At 43.6% G+C, this 23,452-nt stretch overlaps 1 protein-coding gene across 7 annotated transcripts; it reads right to left on the bottom strand.

Annotated features, from left to right (window-relative positions):
* Positions 1 to 424: 424 nt before the first annotated feature.
* Positions 425 to 23,090, bottom strand: cnot1 (CCR4-NOT transcription complex, subunit 1). Of its 7 annotated transcripts, none has more exons than XM_047802213.1 (48): positions 22,891 to 23,090; positions 21,614 to 21,721; positions 21,039 to 21,137; positions 20,887 to 20,955; positions 20,738 to 20,792; positions 20,411 to 20,614; positions 20,069 to 20,237; positions 19,845 to 19,971; positions 19,603 to 19,713; positions 19,324 to 19,494; positions 18,918 to 19,045; positions 18,554 to 18,794; positions 18,111 to 18,230; positions 17,901 to 18,023; positions 17,667 to 17,818; positions 17,075 to 17,219; positions 16,770 to 16,971; positions 14,418 to 14,558; positions 13,943 to 14,067; positions 13,507 to 13,793; positions 13,034 to 13,118; positions 12,660 to 12,890; positions 11,896 to 12,036; positions 11,606 to 11,785; positions 11,389 to 11,505; positions 11,146 to 11,256; positions 10,153 to 10,230; positions 9,885 to 10,062; positions 9,543 to 9,673; positions 8,346 to 8,642; positions 8,120 to 8,260; positions 7,913 to 8,017; positions 7,699 to 7,818; positions 7,204 to 7,407; positions 6,965 to 7,107; positions 6,560 to 6,668; positions 6,256 to 6,425; positions 5,203 to 5,434; positions 4,735 to 4,983; positions 4,441 to 4,604; positions 4,005 to 4,122; positions 3,825 to 3,926; positions 3,565 to 3,738; positions 2,511 to 2,660; positions 2,160 to 2,340; positions 1,760 to 1,892; positions 1,492 to 1,626; positions 425 to 1,409 (listed from the first exon to the last, which is right to left on the bottom strand). In XM_047802213.1, the coding sequence occupies exons 1-48, from the start codon at positions 22,990 to 22,992 to the stop codon at positions 1,331 to 1,333; spliced, it is 7,137 nt and encodes a 2,378-aa protein (XP_047658169.1). In that variant the 5' UTR covers positions 22,993 to 23,090; the 3' UTR covers positions 425 to 1,330. The 7 variants fall into 7 exon arrangements, with proteins under 7 accessions (XP_047658169.1, XP_047658170.1, XP_047658174.1 ...); XM_047802214.1 differs by having other exon boundaries at positions 7,204 to 7,404; XM_047802218.1 differs by having other exon boundaries at positions 12,684 to 12,890.
* Between the last annotated feature and the right edge of the window lie 362 nt (positions 23,091 to 23,452).

Here is a 23,452-nt window from a genome sequence, read left to right as displayed (position 1 = left end):
CTCGGATGATCAGCAGCTTCTGAAATATTCTTACCGATTCACAATACCACAGTGAAAGCCAGAGAAATAACACTTTCTCCATTTGTGTGTTAGCTGTGATCATTGTTACTGCTACATGATTGGCTGATCAGATAATTGCATAAACAAGCAAGTATCCTATTATTGTAAAAACAGGTTCCTGAGGTTACGCTAAAAAGAGAATCTCCGACATGCACGGCCCAAATGAGCCTTGAGCTCTAGAACATTTGAACAGGACGGAAGCGAGATATTGAGCAAACAATTACAGATGAAGATAAACAAAAGATACACTTCATATACAGAGATGTTGATTAAACACCTTTTCAGCCTGATTTCCATCTACAGTTGGAAGGAGAAAAAAAAAGCAAAACCCACACAGAACCAGATCAATAAACACTCACCAGTCTGCAGATCAAGTGTTTAATTGCAGCCAACTACTGAATGCATACATACAGGAAATAAGTAGCAAGAACTAAAGGCAACTAGAAATAACTACAAAATACAACACACGGACCAATACATTTACAAAACATTCAAAATCCTTACAAAATGGGCTGTATTGGTCCTCCTTTGTGTTCTGCAATTTGGATCTTTGTACAAACTGTAAAGATTCAAATTACCATCAAATTTCTGAATATTTCCACAATTTTACAAGTGCCAGGGAGAACCTCCTACCCACGGTCTTAAATCGGTGCAAAAACCAGTGACTCCAAAAAGCGCTGCTGCACTCTAGGACGGCGTGTGTGCCGAGGACAGCGTGTGTGCCGAGCCCATCAGCTCTCCACACCGATAGATCTCCCTTTTAAAACGAAACAAAAAAAAATAAAATAAAATAATCAGGAAAAACTAAAGACAGCCTCTGTGTAAGTCACTAGATTTAGGCTTCCCAAAAAGAAAAAGAAAAAAAGCTCAAGGAAGCTTGAGGGGGGGAAACAAAAAGAAAATAAAAGAGCAGAGTGCACCAAAAGTGGGGGAAAAAAGAAAGAAAAAAAAAAGTTAAAGCATGTGTTCATGCTTGTTGTCAGAGCTCAGCTTTGGCTAGCAAGAGGGAAAGGTGACAATCTGCTCGTCCATTATCTAAATATTTACAATGAAAGTCTGTTTATAGACTGTTTAACAGTCCCCCCCCCCCCCTTTGCTAAGATCATCCCTAAATAGTTTAGTGTGGGCGAGCAGCAGTCCCTGTTAAAGGTGAAGGTAGTCCAGTGCTGGATGAGATGAACGGATAAGGAGCAGGGAGTCGGTGGAGGGCTGAAGGGAAGACTGGAGAGGCATTTCTCTTGCTGGACACAGGAAGGACGGTTCCTGCAGCCTAAGTGGCACCCGTGCCCTCCATCACCTGCTGAGCCTGCTTCTGTCCCATGCAACACTGAGCAACAGACTGGAACAGCCTGCACCAAGAGACAAGATCATGTTATCATAAGTCTCACACACACACACCAAAGCTTCAGAAAGGAAACAAAAAGGACTCACTTCTCTATCTCCGGTGCGCAGTGCACAAAGTCATGGCTCCAGAATTTAAAGGCAGGATTCTTGATCAGCTCGATGAAGGTGATGAGCAATCCCCAGGGGTGTGGCCTGTTCACGATCAAGCGTTCCAGTAGTACCCTGTGTCACGAAAACATGCCAGAAAATGCTTATTGAGCCTTTAAAATTTGTGCATAAGCGCCAAGCCATTTTCATGGTGGAAACCCCATGAAACCCAGATTTTGTGCATGGCTGAAGTGACAGTTTTTCCTACCGAGTGATCTGCTCCTGAATGGCCTCTGCGTTAGCTTCAGCGAACAGGTAGAGCATGGTGCAGCTGAAGTAGTGCGTGTGGCTGTTTGGGTAACGCAGCTGATTAGCAATAGCATTGAGGAACAGATAGCGACCTGATTGAAAGAGAAGCGGAGGGAAAAGAAAAAATGTCAAGGACTGTATTATACACGAGTAGTAGTCACTAACCGATCGTTAGAGCAACAAAATTCCTGACTTGCTGTTTTAAATACTAATTAACAATATTGGACTTAAGCTGCACAAAGACAAAACTGAGACCTAAACCTTAACTTTTCTCCACTGAAGTGCCACACAAATAGCATTAGTTTGGCTATTAAGTATTAAAGATCAAGCACCGTTGTTGCAGTGCACACGTGTCTCACCCTCAGTGTCCAGGTCCACAGCGAGGTTCTGGAAGATGTCCATGTGTGCGGAGTGAGTGATGGTGCTCATAGAGGGGGTGCTACCCTTGTTGTGGATGTGAGCGATGGCCTGTGTGCCTACATACAGCACCAGAGCGTTGATCAGCTGGATGTTGTAACGGTTGCCTGGCTCATTGGACACCTGATATAAAAAACAAAATCCAATCTCAACAGCTGAGAAACTATCACATGCCACAAGTGTCGGCAAACCCGTGTTTGTTCTGATGTTACAACTATATAATCCATATATACAGGAAACATGTAAAACACACACAAAGACATAACAGAATTAATCAAACTGAGATCTGGTACCTGCAGGTTGCTGCGCAGCTCTGAGAGGAACGTGACTGGCGAGCGGGTCTTCAGGTATGAGTCCAGATCCTTCTTGAATTGGTTGGGCATCACGCTGGTGAAGTTGGTAAGAATGCGTGGAGCGATGTTAATCTCACTCAACATGTCCACCTGGTTAAAGAGAAAGAAAATGTTCACCACAATTAAGGCTGGGCGATATGGCTGAAAACTGATAGTGTTTCATATCGGTAGATATCGATAATTGATATTTTATGACCCATTTAAAATAAGGACCAGGAGAAAATATATTACATGTAAACATTATTTTAAACTTGACCTTCCTCTGATCAGAATCCCTAGTTATTAAGACAGAAATGTCAATCAGGAAAACTCAAATAATTAAAATGTAAACAAGTCTAAAGTTACAATGAACACTTAATTATCTCTTAATATTTAAGGTGCAAAATGACAGAAAATGTAAGAAAAGCTTAATAGTGTTAAATATAAATGGGGACGACGGTCTTGCATAATTAGCAGACGACATTGGTGCGACTACGGTCAGACTTGTATCCAAAAACACTGCCATACTGGCGAGCTGACTTTTCCTCTTTTATTTACAGTTCTCGCTCGCTGCGGCTCATTTTCTGCTCATCAGTCGCCGGTTACTGAAGAGGAATCCAGCAGACCAGCACGAGACAACGATATGGCACAACCAAACGTGATACTGTTACATGATTGGCTGTTAGCGTGTCGCTCCCTATGTTGTTAGGTTACCCGAGAGTGAGTGCCTTTGTTAATGCAACCAAACTTGCTTCACAACCTCGGTTTTCTTCCGACAAAGCATAAAAAATAGCGAACGTTTTATCGAACACATTTTTTATTGATATCGATCACGTGTCTATCGCGATACACATTGTTTTATCACGCAGCCCTAACCACAATACCCGACAAAAAGCAACGAGACCATGACGTGCGTGCGTGTATACAAACGACCCCTTCTACAAAGTACTATAAAAAGGTAGAACCTCCAACGCATGTATATAGAGGGTACGTAGACCGACGGGGTGCGTGCTACCTTGAGGTTGGGAGTGAACGGGTCCGGAAGCCTCATGTTGCGGGGAAAGGCACTCAGGATCAGGTTTCTCAGCTGGATGCAGTTGGGTGGAATCACGTCGCAGAAGCCATAGTGATAATCGCACAGGAACTCCGGGAAATCGTGCAGCAGGACCAGAAGAACCCGCAAGGTGCCCTAAAGTATTTACGACATGTAGATGATCTACAAATACAGGGCTTTTTGATTTCAACTTCAATTCTCCTGAGATTAAAGATTTGTACCTTATAGAGGATTTGCATAGGTTTGTTGAGCTCTACGTTCCTCAGAAAGGGGGCCAGGAACTTAAACAAGTCGATCAGCAGCTGGGCGTACATGGGCCATCCCTGTACCGAGACGTAAACAAATCAGAAACATGGTAGTAGGCACTCGCAGCATGTTTTGCCCGCTCAGTAAACACGTACCTTCTGCTGCGGCGTGTGCGCCAGCATTCTGGCGATGAAGATTCGATGTGAGATGAGCTCCAGCCAGGCGTATACAAAACCAGGTGCTTTAGTTGGTCTCAAGATGTGAAAGGTGTTGCTTTAATTTACCAAAAAAAAAAAACATCAGGTTTATAATTGCAAACAGCACAAACAGCTAGAACATTGTTTAATGAGTTAATCCACAATCATACAGAATGTTGCAGTTTATCATCAAGTACATGAGCTGGAGGATACAAATATTTTAAACAGGCCAAATCACAGTAAGCACATTTTATCATGCAATAAAGCAAATTTATTATATTTCATCTTGTATTACTACAAGAACGAAATGTGGTTATTTTATGAATCGATATCTGGATTTTAATTTGAAAGCAAGTGAACATCAGCATTAGATTTAAAACATTAAAAATGTTACCAAAAGGCGGTGAGGGTCTGGAAGTTGATGGTCTCCAACACATGCTCAGGGGCATTAAGCTCCAGCAGCAGCATGATGAAGATGCGGTGGTACGGCAACTGCTGAAAATCTGCCTGCCTCACATCGTGGTCCTGGATCAGCACACCCACTACAATGCCCAATACCTGCACACACGGTCAGTCCAAAGCCTTAGCAAAGCAAATCTAAATTCTTCATTACATCGATATCTGGTAAAGTCTAAATCTAATTAAACTCCAGCTGAAGCATGTTGTGTTTTGATCCTTCGTCCCTCACCTTGTTTAGCAGGTTGATCTTGGTGACCGTGTTCGTGGCTTCTCCGGAGTGCTTAACGAGCAGCGCGATGAGGCGGACGAAAGCATCCAGGTTGTGGTAGCATTTGGCGCGAATGATGGCGGCGCTTGCGGCTGGGTTGTGCTGCTGCTCAGCCTGAGCACGGTAGCTTATTTCAACACACATCTCCGTGCACAGCCGGAAGAAACGAGTGATGAGGTCGTCAGTTTTCAGTATGCCTTGCTGATGCATCTGCAAATTAAAAAAAAAAAATATATATATATATATATATATATATATATATATATATATATATATATATATATATATATATATATATATATATATTTCTCTCACTACAAAATCTCAGTGATGACAAAAGAATATTGTCTCATTCACAGATGAACGCGTGTACATTTGTGTTAGAGATCTTGTTCAATAAACAATATTATTGTTCGAGGTTGCACTCACCTGGCCCACAAAGGCAGAAAAGGCTTTGGTGCTGTCCCTGCCAGCAGCAGCTGAGTGGTACAGATTAACCCACTCTCTCAGCAGATACTCTGCTTTCTCACGCAGGCCTGGAGGATCATCGTACTCTGATGCTTGCGAGATCCCAGAATGCATCATGAAATTGGGTCCTCCGTGGTGCCGGTCGATCATGGCCTCGTAATTGGACCGGACCACGTCCATCAGCTGGGGCAGGCTAGAAAAAGACAGCATTATAGCTTCATGCTTTCTTAGCAGTGTTTGATTCTGAGAACAAAGGCATGATCTTCATAGCAAGTTTGTACTGTTTAAAGGCAGGGTCTCTGTTGTTTGAAAGCCAATGATGACATTTGAAATCACCAAAACAAACACGCCCCTAACCCAAATGGGTCCCACCCCTGTATTGATAGCTCCACCCACACATACATAACCCAGGCAACTAATGGAAAGAAATGTGTCTATCATAGCTGAAGGGAAGAATACGATTCCAGACAAACAAGCAAAAATGCCACACAAGCATAATCATGTAAAGGACAAAGGCATATATTAGTTCTGTGTAACAAAGCAAAACCAACGTTACTCACCTATCGAGAAGGAAAAAAGCGCCTCGGCATCTTAAGTAAAGTCGGCCATATATATATATATATATATATACACACACATTTTTGTTTAGTAACAGTGTTTAGCTCAGGAGTTATTGACTCGGGAATCTCCAACCTGTGACCAACTTCCTGCTCCTTCAGTTCTCTCCAGCGCTGGAAAGCTGATCCTATATTAACACGTCCTACTTCTTGCCTTATCGTAAGCCTTTCTTCACTTTCTTTCTTTGTTTTTATCCTCCATGTCAATGTTAAAACCGCTTTCTGCTAATGTCACACATGCGCACTGAACACTCTCCGCCCATATTGACAAGCCCCGCCCCTTTCTGCACATTGGCTACAGGTCTGTTTTGATTTTTGTCCCGACTCAGTTTTCTGAAGCATTTCTTAAACAACGGAGACCCCTCCTTTAAAGTTAGCTAGAAAAGTGTGTTCTAACCCTTCAGGTGCATTAGCTCTGGAGTGTGCGCATGTCCTCATGAGAGTCTCGATGGTGTGGAACAGATCTGCTTCAGTGATGTGACTCACGCTGCGCTCATCCACCAGCAGCAACTTCACGAGCTGCATAGCAAAAGCCACCGCCATGTAGTGCAGACCGTTTTCCATGGACTGGAAAAAGAAACAGATGTTGAAAGATAAATACGCCTCTTCTGATACAGAAGTAAATGGCAGTTTCGTAGAATTCGATTCCGGCGGAATCGTTCGGGACGGTTTCTCAGAGCCGGAGACGTCCGTAGCCTTACCTGAGCAAGGTGCAGGTCATATTGCTGCATGTTGACAAGGTGGTTTCGGATCAAGAGCTCGACTGCCTCCACGTTGTACTTGTACTCGTCACGGCACTCGATCAGGCACCTGCGGCATTTAACGGCATGTTCCACATGTAAGAATATACTGATTCTTTATCCTAATCAAGATTTGGTCCCACTTTAGCTTAATCCTTTCTGAGAGGAATTCTAAAAACACCATCTTTAATCAAAATGTAAAAATGGGAAATATATGAATTCGATTTTTTCGAAAAAAAAAAAAAAGAAAAAAAAAAAATTGGTTTCCTTCATTTTTCAGTCACCACCGAAACACCTTACACCTTTAATCTTAACTCATGAAGCTTGAGATAAGGTCTTACACACTAATGCTCGATTAGAACAAACCTGGTGATTTGCTTGTTGCACCATTGTGGTCCATAGGCACGGCTGTCCTGCAGAGCCTTCAGAACCAGCAAATGGCACTCTCTGTAGCTCAGCAGCAGTTCGGCGTCTGCGCCGCTAGTGGCATCCAACAGACCCTCGACAGCCTGAGAGAGATAAAAACGGGAGAAAAATGAGAAACCGAGCAACTAAAAAAAAAAAAATGAAGAAATGATGTGAAATATGGCGGTCCAACAACTTACTTTCTGCAGCAGACCCAATGCGGTGATGCCATCGCGGGAGTTACGTGCCATTACCACAGCCTCTAACAGGCTGCGCAGGGCCTGGGCTTGTGGGTTCATGGCCAAAGCTGGAGGAATGGCATGCAAGTGCTGTTCTAAGTCAGAGATGCACTTATCGTAGATGTGCGCCATGTCGTCCGTAGGCCAAACCTGCTGCTGCTGCTGCTGCATATTAAAAACAAAACAAAAAAAAATGTAAAGATGTACCTCAATCCATTTAAACTTGACTGATATAGTATGATATTTTAAGCATCGTTTGTTACGTGTATGAGAATCAATTCAGAAGTATGTGAACAAATGTAAAACGACAAGCATTTATTTGGTAACTGACTACAACTAGAACCAGGCGCGCATGTACACACACACACACTCAAATGCTTAAATGGCATAAAAAACGAATACACAGTACTTGAACTTCAAAATAATTTCAATGACGCAGCTTGATTTTATACGTACCTTCATAGGCTGTGCCAGAAATCCAGTGGGCTGAGAAAGATCGTTGCTTGGCAGGAAGCCTGGCACATTGCGGGCGAACTCTTCATAAACAGCCAGCTGCTTAGGATCCACACCGCCCACCTGCAGAACACGGTGAATGTTCAGACAATTATGATCACGACTCACCAAATATTGAGAAATGTACAGATATTAATTCTGTAATTAGAGGTCGCACCTTAAGGCGGATCTGCTCTGGCATACGCTCTGCTTGGTAAGTGAGCACCATGGGGTCGCAGTAGCGCCGGCCCTCCTGACGAGCGTGTTTCCTCAGCTCGAACTCCTACAGCGAACACGGGTGCAAAGCAGCAGCACAGGTTACATTACACGTTAGGAACACGAACCTGTAAACCAGTAGTATTTTAAAACGGAGCTCGAGTCTTACGGTGGCCAATCTCTTATCCATCTCTGGTCCAGCCTTCTCCACAGCAGTCTTCTGAATGAAGCAGCAGGCCAGCTCACAGTTATCCTGAGCGATGCGGTTAGCTGCCTCTTCCATCATTTCCCTCTGCTGGGGTGTGGGAGCCTGTACAACATTGTCAGATGCACACATTTTACCTCTAAAACACTACGGTACACGTTAGATCGTGCGAGTTAGATGATAAGCGTACCCTGAGGGCAGCAGCGAAGGTGTTTTTCAGGTTGGCGGTGATGTTATTAATAAGCGGCTCCCTGCAGGTGATCATGGCCATTCCGGCAGTCAAATTGCGCATCATGTGGTGAGCAGCGACGCGCATGTGCGATTCCTCCGAGTCCAGAGCAAAGTCCTTCCTGACGATCTGCTCGCATGTGGTCATTGCGATCTTGATGGAACGGTCCACCACAGGGTGAACGAGTTCCTGCACGGCGCGCTCGATCGCCTGCCTCACGCACTGCTTCAACTGGGGATGTGCCTGCAGCAGCGGGATCTGCTCGGGATGACAAAACAGGAATAACTCAAAAACAATCCAAAAGGAAAAACCTCTTTTACAATTAATTGTCAAGAAAACAGACACAAATTTGTAGAACCTATACTATATAAATCTTCCACCCACACGGCACAAAACTGACCGACGAGCAAAAATCTAATTTCAGCTGCACGATACTGTCCTAGTTACACAACAGTAACCTGGAATGTGGAAATAGGTTTTAACATTACGCCCTTTTTGTAGGCCATCCCAAGAGTTCTAGATAAAAGTGAAGTGACCTACGGCTAGGTACGGTGACTCATACTCAGAATTTGTTCTCTGCATTTAACCTATCCAAAGTGCACACACACAGCAGTGAACACACACCCGGAGCAGTGGGCAGCCACCCCACCCCCCCAACTGCCCCTCAGGTGCTGCAGCACCTGAGGGGCAGTTGGGGGGGTGGGGTGGTTCGGTGGTATCGCCGGCCCGAGATTCGAACCCACCTTCGGGTTAGGAGTCAGACTCTCTAACCATTAGGCTACGACTGCCAAAATGTGGCACTGTTGATATTCCTTAACAAAATGAAGCCTTTTCTATTTTTGCCACACGTTCGAATTCTTTCCTTCACATGTCCAATCTATGAAAGTTGGGACCAGAGTGCAGGGTCACGATGAGTGCGATGGCTGAGCCTTGCTTTAGGCAAACCACCACCTTGAGCTCTTAGTTACAACATTAATGCAAGCTAAACCTAAACAGAAGGCACTTTAGCATCATTTTAACATCATATAAGCATTAAAATCCTGTCCAACTTTGACATCCATACTATGGGATGATCACGACCTTAATCTGAGCGATTAAGTTTATCAAATGGTCTGACGGTGAATAATCTACGTTTAAAAAGGACAGTAATTAGCTTACAGTGCTGTTGATGTTGATGTGGGGGGCCAGGCCTGCTAACGCATACACATTGATGTCATGGTAGCTGAACTGTGGTGTTGGCGGCCCCGTGGTGGCGGCGGTCGCTGTGGCAGCAGGAGCCGAAGGAGCAGCTGTGATGGAAGGGGGGGAATAGATAGATAGATAGATAGATAGATAGATAGATAGATAGATAGATAGATAGATAGATAGATAAATAAATGTGGAAAATGTGAACAGTTCAGGCCAAGCAACACAAAATCAGACTCGGGGAACAGTTATGAACCGACGGACCAAGTTTAAAACCAGGCACAAGCAGCAAACAGTTAGGATTGTTCTTTGTACCTGAAGAGACTACAGGCAACATTTCTTCAGGAGGTTTGGTTTCCTTCTTTGGTGCAGACAGCTGCTCCTCCAGATTTTTCAGCTTTTCTTTGTCTTTCAGCAGGTTCCCAGGTTTCAGGTCATTAATGTCTAGAGACAGGTTCTTACAAAGCACCTCGATCTCAAACTTCAGGTTCAGCTGTGAAGTGAGCAAAAAAAGTTGCTGCCATTAGTTTTAGACTGAATTCGCGGTGAAGGATAACGCTCGAGTACGTATAAATTTACAGACCTTCAGATCGTGCTCCTGATGGAGCTCGGCCAAGACGTTCATGATGGCCATGGTCCAAGGGTTCTGTGGTCTGAAAACCTTCAGAAAACGAGAGATTTCGGGTTTAGCGAGTCGTCTGAAAATACCTGTAACTGGTCGAGAAATTCTAGCATTTTACACCACAGCGCTGGTCAGTGGGTACTTAGGAGACATTTTTGTAGAAAGGTCTAATACTCATGGAACAAGTCTCCAACTACATAATTATAACAGTTAAAAGGTGGGGTCTGATACTTGAGAAATGCTTCTGAAAACTGCATTAGGCCACCAAACAAAACAGACGTGTAAGCCAGTGAGCAGAAAAAGGCGGGTCTTGTGTTCAGTGCGCATATTCACAGATCGGAGTTTCCCCTGAGTCAATAACTCCTGAGCTAAACGCTGTTACTACACAAAACGCGGTTGTAGCTGCCTCTCTACATTACTATGATAGAAGAGAGGTGTTATTTGTGTAGTAACAGCGTTTAGCTCAGGAGTTATTGACTCGGGAAACTCCAATCTGTGAAAATGTGGCCAACTTCCTGCTCATTCAGTTCTCTCCAGCGCTGGAAAGCTGATCCTATATTAAACATGTCCTACTTCTTGCCTTATCGTAAGCCTTTCTTTGTTTTTATCTTCCATGTCAATGTTAAAACTGCTTTCTGCTAATGTCACACATGTGCACTGAACACTCTCTCCGCCCATATTGACAAGCCCCACCCCTTTCTGCTCATTGGCTACACGTTTGTTTTGATTTAGCTTGTCGTCCCAACTCAGTTTTCTGAAGCATTTCTCAAACGACGGAAACCCCGCCTTTAAATAAACTAAAAGGTTAACGTAAGAGAAAGATCAATCCTCTGCGACTAGGGTGGTGCGAGTTGTTTTGTTCCTACGACAGAACCATAGCCGTCTCAAACAGAACGACCCACAGGATATACAGAAAAAAACAAAATATCCAAAAAAAAATTGAGATATAAATACCACACTACGCAGACTGGACTCCAGGACTTTAGCCACAAACGGGACCACATATAGCAGCTCTTGTTGGCCTTTCACGTAGGCCTCCAGCAACAGAGACTTTAACTCCAAATCCTACACGACATCAAGGTTAAGATGTTAAATCCAGACATGCTGTGTGAACCGATATATATATATATATATATATATATAGTAAAGATGGACAATGTAGTAGAAATTTTACTGACTTAATAGAAAAGAACTCACGGTATAAAGAATGGGTTTGTTCTTTGCCAGGGTGATCATGCCAAGCCAGTGGCCCAAGTTCTTCAGCAGGGATCGATCAGAGAAGTTAGCAGCTGCCTTGTCGGAGGTCAGGAGAACCTAAATAAGAAGTGCACAGATTATGCAAGCATTGGGCAAAAGACTTTATTGCACAAACCTACACATGCTCGTAATCAACATGTCTCTGTCTGTAGGTTACCTTAATGTTTCTGTAGGTTTCGTTCAGAACCATTTTAACAAACTCTGGATTCTTCAGAGTGTCGAGGAAGTTCGAGTAAAGGCTGTGGAAGTTCGGCTCGATACTGACTCGCTTCATCACGAGGTACTGAGACACCCAGGGCATAAACTCCTCCTTTACGGTCTCCTTCAGCTCTTCGACCTGCACACATCCACGCAAACTTGTCTTGAATCGCAGCACATCAGATAGCAAGGAGCAATTTAAAAATAAATAACTAAATAAATAAATAAATAGACGAGCGATCGTTCTACCTTTTGAGTCATGTTGGATTGGGACAGGTTGTTAAAAATGAAAGCTATCTTCTCCTGAATGTTCTCCGGAGGCTCCACGATCCTTTCCGTTTGGTCCGTAGCCACCAGTAGCGTGTCTATGTTCGTGGTGTTTATTGATGGCTGCAGAACAAAAGCAAAAATATTTCTCATAATTTAAGCAGTCATTAATGTAAGATTCATGGTGAGAATTTGGTTCTTCGCCGTGTCCCCTTCTCTCACCCAAAGGCACAAAAGTTCTGAATGAACAAATCCATTCATTTAGGCCATGTCTGCACGTATATGGATATTTCTGAAAACGTAGTTGTGCGTGTCTCTCTGTGCAGTCTTTTCTTCACTTTAAGGTAAAGACTAATGTAAAACTTGCACGTTGCACACAACAGGTATGCATTTATGGGCTGGGACTCTTGCCTGTCTTCTTGGCTGTCGAGCGTTCTATTTGGTATCGGGTTCGCACCCTCGTGCAGCCATCGGTTCATCGTTCGTCCATCATTAGTGGTGATTATTTTTAGCGTTAGTCCTCCTCTACAGCTCAAAACGCGCGTGTAATGTTAAATTGTACGTTATTTGCCACGAACAGCTTGTATACAGTAAAAGCTTGGCGCGCTCGGATGAGTACGCCGTTTGTTCTTGTGTGGACCGGAATGTAGAAAAATAAACACGCTAGGTTTCCAAAAACATCCATATACATGTGTACATATTCAGCCTTATTCTTAAATCCGCACGTCCCAATGAAGACTACTCACTGGCATATCCTTCTTAAAACCTACTGCAGTGGGCCTGGTGATGGTGGAGGTTTTGGCCACGGTGGTGGTGGTTGTTGTGGTTGTCACCAGGGTGCTGGCTTGGCCAGGCTGAGGGGCTTTAGGGGGCTGGGACTGAGCCTGAGCTTGAGCCAAAGCCAGGCTGCCTGGTGTAGTAATGGAGCCCTGCATCTTCACTGGAGGGTCACGGGACTGCTGGCCGTACTCGATGTACTGTACACGTGAACACCACGAACAAGAATTAACAGCAAGTACGTTCGCGACGCAAGAACTGGCTTTAAATGACATTTTACCCACAGAAATTAAACAGAATCTGATTTTGTATTTAGAGTAAATAAATAAAAGTAAATATTCACCATTACCTCCTGCAGATGGTGAGGAAACTGCAGAAAATGGCCTATGGAGGCCAAGTGCTGACAATACTGTGGGTAGTCCTTCAATCTATGAAGGAAAAGTGAGCAGTCGTAAATTAGTGAAGGAACCTGATGTGTGCCATTTTACCAACTGAATATCATAGCATGCCGCTAAGCTTAACGTACACGAGGGTGCCCTTAATTAAGGAATTAAACACTTGAGGTAAGCTGAATTTAGAGTTACTGTTATACTCCCGGGTTAAATCCATTAACATTCATTAAAACGGATGCATTATTTATGTAGGGTTCTGCAAATTACAGACAGGTTTAAATCTATAGCTCTAATCTAAACCTCTGCTGCACCGCTGTCGGAGACGGCGTTATAGAAAACGAACGAGCTAATCGGATTCGAGAGCTTAACAGCAGCGCTCTCTGTAATTACCTAAATGGGGCAAAAAAATAAACAGAACGTTCACCTGTTCTTGAACCTGTCCAGCGCCGCGATGCCGAAGTAATACATTTTGGAGCCGTATGGTTTGCGCAAGGCTTCCAGGACGTATCGTAGGGCGAGACCAAGGGCCATGTAGGTAACCAGACCCTTCTCGATAATGCCCCCAAACAGGCAGGCTGTGATGTGTAGCTCTTTGTCTGGGTACTGAGGAAAGAAACGGTACTCCTCGAAAAGGTTGCGAAGCATGCAGTTAAACACCTCCCGCTCCCGCTTGATGTTGGAGTCCTTAAACCTCTGCAGCATCTCCAGCACCTGACACACAAAAAACGTTTCATAATATTGTGTGTCTCGTCAGGCAGAAAAGCGTTTGATCCTCGGTTTAATGGACTCGTAAGGTTAGTTAACTCGTTTGAACGTTATGCCACAAAATCTCGATGGGAATCTTCTGCATGCTGCCTCACCTCGTCTACAGACATGGTTGGGTGAGGGGGGTGGTTGTAGATTCGCTGGAAGTAGCTGTTGGCCTCGTCGTCGATCTCCTTACTGAAGTGCTGGTTAGCCTCGGGCCACACCTGAGAGAGGTCAGCTAGCAGCACAGAGAGCACAGAAGGCCTTTTCAATACCATCTTTAGATTTAGCAACAGTCATAAATAAACGTACAAGCAGACGACACGTGTAAGCTAGCGACTGATTCCCAACAAACAGCTTTCAGACTAGGAGAAAAAAAAAAAGTACAAAAATTAAAAAATAAAATAAAAAAATCCAGTTTTGGACTTTAACCGAAGCTGCTTGCCAAGAAAAATACAGCAGTAATGTAGACTGATCTGTGTTTCCTCTTAAAAACATGCCTGATTATGATGTTGATGGGTGATTATAAAATTATGAGGAAACACAGCTGAAGCTCCAGGCTCTCTCAGTCCCACCACCACCACTTACAGTTCTTAAACCTACAATGCTGGAAGGTGGGTGGGTTCAGCCCTGGCGTGCTCATCTTCCTTGGGCCAAACGGATCACTGCTCACTGCTGGCATGCCCAAGCCCGATCCAATCCCGCTTAAGCTGCCTGAACTCAACGGACCTGCTCACACACAGATCACCCGTTAAACAAAAACAAGCCAAAAAAACAAACAGACAGACAGACAATGAAATACTGGTGACTCTGTAAATCATGCAGACTTTAAAAGTGAGATGCTTAGAAATACTATTAAATAAACTAGTAGCTTACTGCCAGTAAAGGTTTGTCAAGTGTTCGACATGTCTACACTGAAACTGATGCAGAGTTAATAAATGAACAAAATTAGATTATTGAAGGGGGGAAAAAAAAAAAAAAAAAAAAAAAAGTAGTCATCGGATGCTTTCGGCTGTTTCTGCGAAGACTTGCGTGACGGAAAAATTGTGACGGCGTTAAATTGTACGCTTGTTGTTCTTATGGTTTTGGCACCACGATTGTTTGTTTTTACAACATGAAATCTGTTCTCCAGACACAGGATTAGCAAATACGAGCTGAACTGGTATCTTGTTTGGCATGTATTCAACCGTCCTGGCTCAGATCCGTAGTTCTCTATTAACATGATCGTGCGTTTTCATGAAAAGTTTTCCCAGGTAGCGTGCAGTGTCGAGGTTTTACTGTCCAGACTAACATGCTCTAAAAACGTCCATTTTTTTGCGATTTGACAAGTCTAAAGACAGCGAGATGCAGCAGTCAAAATCTCAGAACGTATGATGAGTGGGGTTGGGAACCGAGGTTGTTATTCAGAACCGGTTCTGTTTAATAACAGGAACCGGAACCGTGTAGAATTTTCAAGTTTCGGTTCCAAAGCGATGACTGGCAAAGCGCTGGGAGCGGTCACTTTAAATAGCCATGTCTTACCTCATCAATATTAATTGTTTACACTGTTTACGGTCACACAACCAAATTAACGCAGCTAAAAAGGTCTAAAGTGTGGATCCATTTCCAAAGCTACAACAATGAAGCAAATCTACCCCCCTCTGAGAGGGTTTTCTCCACAGCTGGAGATACAATAAGCCAGGCAAGGTCTCGTCTTCTCCCAGAGAAAGCGGACATGTTCATTTTTCCTCAGAAAAATTGCTGACTGTTTTGCCAAATTGTAATTCTGGATGTAAAATTTGATGTTGGATTTATTTCAATTTAAAATTGATATGAATTGAAATGCTCTGTTAAATTAATATTTAAAGAGTGATTAATAAACATATGGAATCGTTTAAGTATTGTGCATTATATTTTTCACATTTCTTTTATTATGGAATCGGAATCAGAACCGGGAAGCGTAAGGCAGTACTGGAACCGTAATTGGAAAATCTCTCGATACCCAAACCTAATGATGGGTGGAGGCAAACGTTACACAATTTGGCTTGTATTTGTCTCAGAGGAGGACAGAGAAGTCCTGCCGTGGTCAATCTGGATGGAAATACAATGACACCGCTTGGAAATGTTAAATATGAAACTGCCCCAAGAACTGGTATAAATTTAATCCTATCCGAAGCCTTTTTACACCTGGTCACTTCATGTGTTTTCTCTGATCCGATAGCTATCTGATTAGTTAAAACTGTTCCATTTAAAATGCTAATACATGTTACCTCGTTTCCAGGGTAACTGAAATGGAACACGCTTTGGTGTACGCGGTTTTCAGAACGCGATCAAAAAGAAGAAGAAGAAAAAAAACTTATGACTTATGTTACAAAAAACACCGTTTACTGCATTTCTGCTGGCGGCAGCAGCGCGTTTTAAGACCCGACGAGACGCCTGGGAGAAAGATCACCTGCGAGTGACGTAGTTCCGTTTGGGAGGAGTATAGCACTGACGCATGTGGCTTAAACAACCACATTCATTTACACCTGTCCAGTTTCATCTGAAATGCGTCCCAGACCTCCTCCTGAAGGGGTTTGTTCCATCGGATTTATATCCATCTCGAAACCGTTTGAGGGCATTTAGACCTGGTGTTTTTACCATCGGGTAGCTATCGGATCACAGAAAACGCATGAAGTGACCAGGTGTAAAAATCGGAAGGTCATGAGTTTGAATCCTCAGGCCACCAAGCTGCCACTCCTGGGCCCCTAAGCAAGGCCATTACCCCTATACTTCAACTTTTTATTAAGTATGGACTTGAGTAAAGAAATAACACTACACGAGTTTAAATCTAAAACGAGACTAAAACCGTGGTACTTTCAAATGAAGGTTTTCTGACTAACCCGACACCACCAAGTATGTAATTTAACACAGTTCTTTGAAGCGTAAGGATAAAATAATTTAGTGTGGTACATCGTTTACCTGGGAGCTGTGAGGAGAGGCTGCTGATGCCCCCGAATGCCGTGCTAGGGTTAGGGGTTGTGAGAGGGGGGAAGGCCTTGGCAGGGGACTGAGGGTTGCTGAAGGCCGAGCTCAGAGGCGTGGGGAAGCCTTGAATGTTCTGAGTGTGAGAAGTGGCTGAGCCGCCCAGATTGAGAGAGCCCATCGCAGTGAGAGGGTCCACCTGAACACACAATGCGGCTGACACTCAGCAACCTTCGCGGCAAACATTACATTTTTAAACGGTATAAACACGAGGCTGATATTCTTTCACCGCAAAAACTTACCGGGGAAATAGCGTCCAAATTGCTGGCGCTGGTTGCCCGGGCCTTTGGCATGACACCTGGAGGAGGCTGGCGAGCCTTGTTCATCACATTGCTACAGTTGGCCACCATGGTCAGGATTGTCTCGGACAGCTCTTGTGACACACTCCTGACACATCGATTACAAGACACACAAGAAACACGGATCAAACACTTAAACCCGGTCATTGTATTGGTTCATCGCCTGCGATTAGCCGCTTTGTGAACGTATTAATTCACACTACACGTGATTACAGACGGATCTCACATCTTTCAGATTCCTAACTAGGCATCCTAACCCCTCATGAATTAACACAAATGCTGTAAATCATCTGACTTCATTCATGAGAAAAAAATGTAGGAGGAAGTCCAGGTTGTAGAAGATACTACAACAAGAACTCTGAGCATTAAAAGGAGAAGTAAAAGTTAATTGCAGGACCAGTAATGACATGCTTTGTTCCCAAATAATTAGGTGACCTATGCACAGAGCGACAAACCTAGTCTGTTAAAGGGAAACTGTGTAGCGCGTGTTCGTTCTTGCAGGAGACATTTATTAAGAAGATGCTGTATTCCTCACCCTGCACAGGACTGCAAACAGGCCAGCATAGTAGCCAAAGTTTCTGGAGGCAGTTGTGCACTCTTTGGCTGGTCTTTTTCCGGAGCCAGACCTCCCATGATGGTAGGACATCGCCTCTTCAGAAAGGTTACGCAAGCCTGAATGAACGGCTCCTACAAGACGGCAGAGACATATTTCCCTTAAAGTCACCTCGACCCGGCGCTGCTCGTAGTAGGCGTGTCGGTGAACACTTACCCCGTGCTCTCGGATTTTATCGGTCAGCCATTTGTCTAGTTTGAGGTATTCACGGCGAGAAGCGAGTGCAGCGAGATCAATAACGAAGGCGAACGGAGTACCGTTTAGCAGCATAGACAGAGACTGGAAGGCAAAAATAAAAGCAGTGAGTAAAGCAGGCGAAAAAATCTAGGTTAATAATTTAAGCGTACGAGGAAGCGGTGACTGCACCTTCAAGTCCTGAGCCACGTCCAGGATACGAGAGAGCTTGGCCTGGTCATACTGCTCCCCCCTCATGTACCACTCTGCCATCGAGTGCATGATGAGCTGCCGAATAGATGGTGACTGGCCCTAAAAGTCACAAGAGCGCAAATGAAGCCTTCATGGACAAATACGCATCTTTTTATCTATTGCAAAAGACAGTTAGAAAATAACGCAACAAACAAGCCTATAGGTTGTCCGTTCTTCCCACCCTGCACGTGTTAGTATGCTTGTGTATATGAGGGTAAATCAGCAAGGCACATGAAGCCAAATTTGTCATTTTAAAAGGTACTCGTGATTCTTATTTTGCCTTTAAATTTTTTTTTTTTTTTACAATCAATGTGGGATGAAGACATTAATCTTGAGGTAAAGCGAGCAGAAGAAATAATCCCAGAACTCAACGGTGCTCGTACCTGCCCGTGCCAGGCGTAATGTAGGATGATGGCCGAGTTGGGGTGGTTGCCCAGGAAAATGGGCATGAGCGTCGAGATGAGCTCATGGCGCAGCGTGTGCCAGGATGTGCTGATCTGCAGCAGTGCCAGCACCAGCATGTCCGGACAGTGCTTGATGGGGAAGCTGAAAAGTTGTTTCACCTGCTCGTACTGGCCCACCTCAGACAGTCGCAGCAGACTCTCCACCAGGTCCAGGCTCTTCCTGCGGAGAGCCATAAAAAAAAAAAAAAAAAAAAAACGGGCGGTCAAATTTATACCGTTACACCAAGAAAACTAATTTGCAGAAGAAAAAAAAAAGACTGCAGAACTAGCTGCGGGTACAGACCACGTAGCGATCTCCCTGTTGTCGTCCTCCGGCGGAGCTTTGAGGATGTCTATGACGACGGCGTGACATGGGTAATCGGCGAAGCAGAAGACCTCTGGGCTCATCAAGGATTGCTGGATGAATGAAAGCTGGAAAGAACAAGTACAAAGCGGCTGAAATGCATGTGAAAAATATATTACAACTTTCGTGTTAATGGCATCATTAAAGTTTCGGTCCATGCCACCTAACTTGGTTCGAGTTCGTCATATTAACAAGGCGTATAATGCGGTCTTTTCGACATGAGGCGAACGAGAGAATAAAGTGCCCCACGGACGTAAACTATACGCTTCAGGGCACACGATGTTTTTATTTAAATGACTCCTTACAAAAAAGAAAAATGTAAAAACTGATAGTCACAACCTCCTACCTGTCCCTCTGCATGCTTCCATGGTCTGTAGATGAGGTCGACAGGGAAGACCTCCATACCCAGACCTCTCTGAATACCATACACTACGATCTGCAGCCCTTTACTGTCCCGGATCATGAAGCCTGCATGGTCCAGCTCGTATGTGACCTCTTTGAAGTTCAGATTGGGGTTCTGGCGGAACAGAGAGTGATGACGAATAATTGAAGAGACTTGACCCTAAATCAAAGTATTACAGTTTGTATAATCGTTTGTACAAAGGGAGCGTAGAACTGATCTTACGAGCTCTTTAACGACATCGATCAGAACTTCTACGTTCCAGGTGTGCAGTTGAGAGCTGTCACTTTTGTCTTTCCCGTCACTCCAGATGCCGCTACCCGGAGCAGAGATGGACTGCGGCAGGGAGAAGAAGAAGAAAAGAAAAAAAAAAAAGACAATTAGTAGTAAAACAAACTCTGTGACCTGTTACACACTGCAGTGTGGAGGTTTTTTTTTTTTTTTTGTTTGTTTTTTTAAAAAGGTACCTGTAGCGCAATTCCATCAGAAAGGCCAGAGTGAGTGCGAGCCATCATGCCGAGCACTCTGGCCACTTGGCTGGCGGTCACCTCTCGCACTCCATACTGCAGGATTATGTTCCTGCATTCGTCGACACTGAGTGCGCGCACACACACACACACGTTACACACCTTCGGCAACAAACACTTACATAGCCAGATACATGATCTTGTTAAAGTCGAAGAAAAAGCACCTTGCACAAAAGCCATAGCCAACTTCCTGCATAAACTCTGCGAGGGAACTCTCCATCATGGTCTTGGCTAACTCCCCAGAGTCTGGTAGGATCCTGTCCATGAGAATGTCCCGTTTCTCAGGGTACAGCAGTGGTGCAAGCACCACAGGGCAGCGCTCCTGCGGGAAATCTGAAATAAGACGGGAACGTGGTTTAAGGAAAAGCTTCTCCATCTTCTCTCATACTTTCGGGGGGCATGACAGCTAATGGTCCGTTATACACCAATTAACTTCATGTCCTCTTTTAACGCACGGTTTAAGGAAAGCACAATGTTTAACGTTAGCGGATTAAAACTCAGCGTACCTCTGCACAGTGTTTTGAGGAAGGCGTCGATCTGTTCTTGCCCGACTCCGCTGGAGCCTTTCTGCCCAAACAGGAGGTGAGAGAGCAGCAGGTGCAGAGCCTCTATAGCAATGTCCTGGAAGCCACCTTCCTGGCTACCTCCGAGGTCGGCGTCCACGTACGAGCGCAGGAGGTCAGGCAGCTTCTGCTTTACAAACTGAGCCGCTACAATGTACCACAGCGAAAAGGTTACAATTTAAACCACTGGAGCAAATTTGTTAACTAAGCACAACGTATTATTAGAAAAAAAAAAAGACTAGAACAAAATGAAATAAAGTGAACACCTACCGAACCCTCGAAGGTCTGTGTTACTCGAGTTCAGAAGAGCAAGGCCAAAGATCACCTGGTACAAAACAGAAGGCGTTTTTATCCAAGCTATCTGAATGAGACGTGTATATTAAAAAGCTTAAAACTATACTACATATAAAACATCTTACCTCCTGGACCTTGCTTAGTTTAAGAACTTTACTTAGTTGAGGAAACAAATGTGGCGAAGGTTTCAAACTCTGAAAAGACAGAAAACAACTGTTCAGATCGACGTGATCGGTAAGTCAACTGGAGCCGCTAGCGTAAAGACGGATGCTCGTACCTTCTGATAGTGCAGAGGATTGTCAATAGCGTAGCAGAGCGTTGAAATAAAATTTGGCTTCGTAATAAGGAACACGCACTCCTGGATCAGAAATTGTGTCTTCGGAGACAAACAAAAACAAAGAACATGAGATTCGAGATGAGAAGAACATTTATACAATAAGTACTACACTTATACTAGTACAACATTCTTCTCTTATTTTTGGCTTCTGGCTCAATCAATCGATAAGGTAAGTGATCGTGTGAACTACAGAATGCTCATCATGACGTACATCCAAATTTAAAAACAGAAGTCAAATCAACTGCTTACATTATGTAACATTTTACCACAAAGTGGCACCCGGGCACAAGCCCTGAAACAAAACTTATTATATAACCCAAAGTTAAAAATAAAATCACAAGGGATCCTGCATAATCTGGCAACGTTAAACAAATCACGGATGATGGGAAGCAAATCTCAGTGCAGAAAGGTTTTTAAAGTTATGTTTAATGTAAAAAAAAAATAAAAATGTATTTATTCCCTTTATTTTTTTTATACTTTTGTCTGAACTCTGAACGGGTCACAAAACAGGTTACCTGGTGGAAATCTTTGCCACTGCTTTTACCATCGCCACTGAAATCCACATGGGAAAAGAGACAGCGTAATAGATGCCTGTCTGCCTCAGGGCCGTGACGATTCACAATCTAAAAGAAAAAGTTCCTCGTTAGACGTTTGATCACAACCGGCACAGATTATTTTATTTGTATTCGGGTACACAAGACCTCACAAAATAAAACTTGTGCTTTAAAACATCTTATTCGAAAAGAGATGACCCGAGCATGACACTACGCTGGACCTGGAATGTCACGAGTATCTCTGTTTAATAAAAGTAAATAACTCAAAGCTATTTTTGCAGTATTCTTACTTCTAAAAACAGACGTAAGGAAGTTTATTCGCTGATAACCGGCTAGTTAGTTGAATCTTTAACACAGTGGTTCATATTTAAGGCGAACACATTAGTGGTTCTCCGATGGTGCGAATACTCCGATGGATTTATAGATTTTATTAAATAAACGCAAGACACTGATCTATTATCCAAAAATTATTTAACATTTATAAATGATCACTGTGTGTTTTAATCCAAAGCACAGTAACAAGCAGTAAAAAAAAAAAAAGTCTGCATGTAAATAACTAACGCTAATCTGAAGTGTCCTGAAGTTTATATAAAAAGCTGTCGGTCTCTAACAAACACACGACACTCCTGTAATAAATCTGTATTGCGCAACGGCCTGTATTTATTTCTCATTGCAAAAAATCCCTGGACATAACGCTGGCGTGTGGTAATAACCTCTAGGACTACTTGTGTTAATGACTACATCTAAAACCGCGTCAAAGTGAAAGTTTTTTTTCCTAGTGAAATTAGCCTAGACTATGTATCGAGTTCGTCCGAGACACGAGAGACGGCAGAGAAAATGAGAAGGATTAAGAAAGGTATATCGACTTCCATGGGTGCGCAGCGTGCGTCTCCCTGAAAACCACTGTGTTCTGTAAACCGTCTGCAATTTAATTTCACGTGTTGCATAGTATTATATAGTATAACTGTGTAACCGTGCACAGAGAACAAATTCAAGGTAAGACCTGAGCGCCAAGTTCCACATTTTCTCCCTCTCTAGTGTGCAGTATGTTAATACTGAGGTGTTTGATTTACGGTGCCTGTGTGGAAGGGAATAATTCTTTATGGTTATTTGTTTACGCGTGTACAGACAGTACTGAAATAAAAGGAACGAGATACGATTTGATTTGTGTTCACATTGAGGTGAGGAATAAAAACGTTGCACTGAGCCAGTGCCCGGTGCGTATGTCACAAACTCACATGCTGTATTTCTTGCTGGCTGGCTCTGTAGTTTTTCTTGGTTAAATTGTCCACCAGATAGCTGATTTGAGACAAAGCCAGCGAGAGCGAGTCAAGATTCATTGCTGGTCGGGGCGGAAGCAGGCGGCCGAGCCCGGCGCAAAATCACCATTATTCCCCTTTAGTCACTTCAGTGATAGGCTACTTCTGCTCCCCTCCCCCCCCACAGGTGTCAAAGTGTTGGTGCTTTCCGGTAAGGTCCGTGTCAGCGGGTCGTGATTCAGTGTGCGGTCCCTCAGTGCGAGTGCAGGTTGGACATCTGTGTGAATTTGAAGGAGAGAAAAGAAGAAGGAAAGGAAAAAAAAAAAAAAAAAAGACTGAATACAAAACAAGGCAGTAAATATATTTCAAGAAATTTGAAATTATATATATTATTATATTTCAAGTAAGTTGAAAGAATAGACAATACACGGTTTACTAAGAAATGCGACTCAAAAGTTGTGAACAGGAAACCATGATAAATTTCCCATGAAGTTAAAATTAGAAAAAGAGAAGCGATGATGAACGACACAAAAAGGACATG

Source organism: Tachysurus fulvidraco, chromosome 17, assembly GCF_022655615.1.
Source record: "Tachysurus fulvidraco isolate hzauxx_2018 chromosome 17, HZAU_PFXX_2.0, whole genome shotgun sequence".
Taxonomy (NCBI): domain Eukaryota; kingdom Metazoa; phylum Chordata; class Actinopteri; order Siluriformes; family Bagridae; genus Tachysurus; species Tachysurus fulvidraco.
This window is presented reverse-complemented; position numbering and strand designations above follow the sequence as displayed.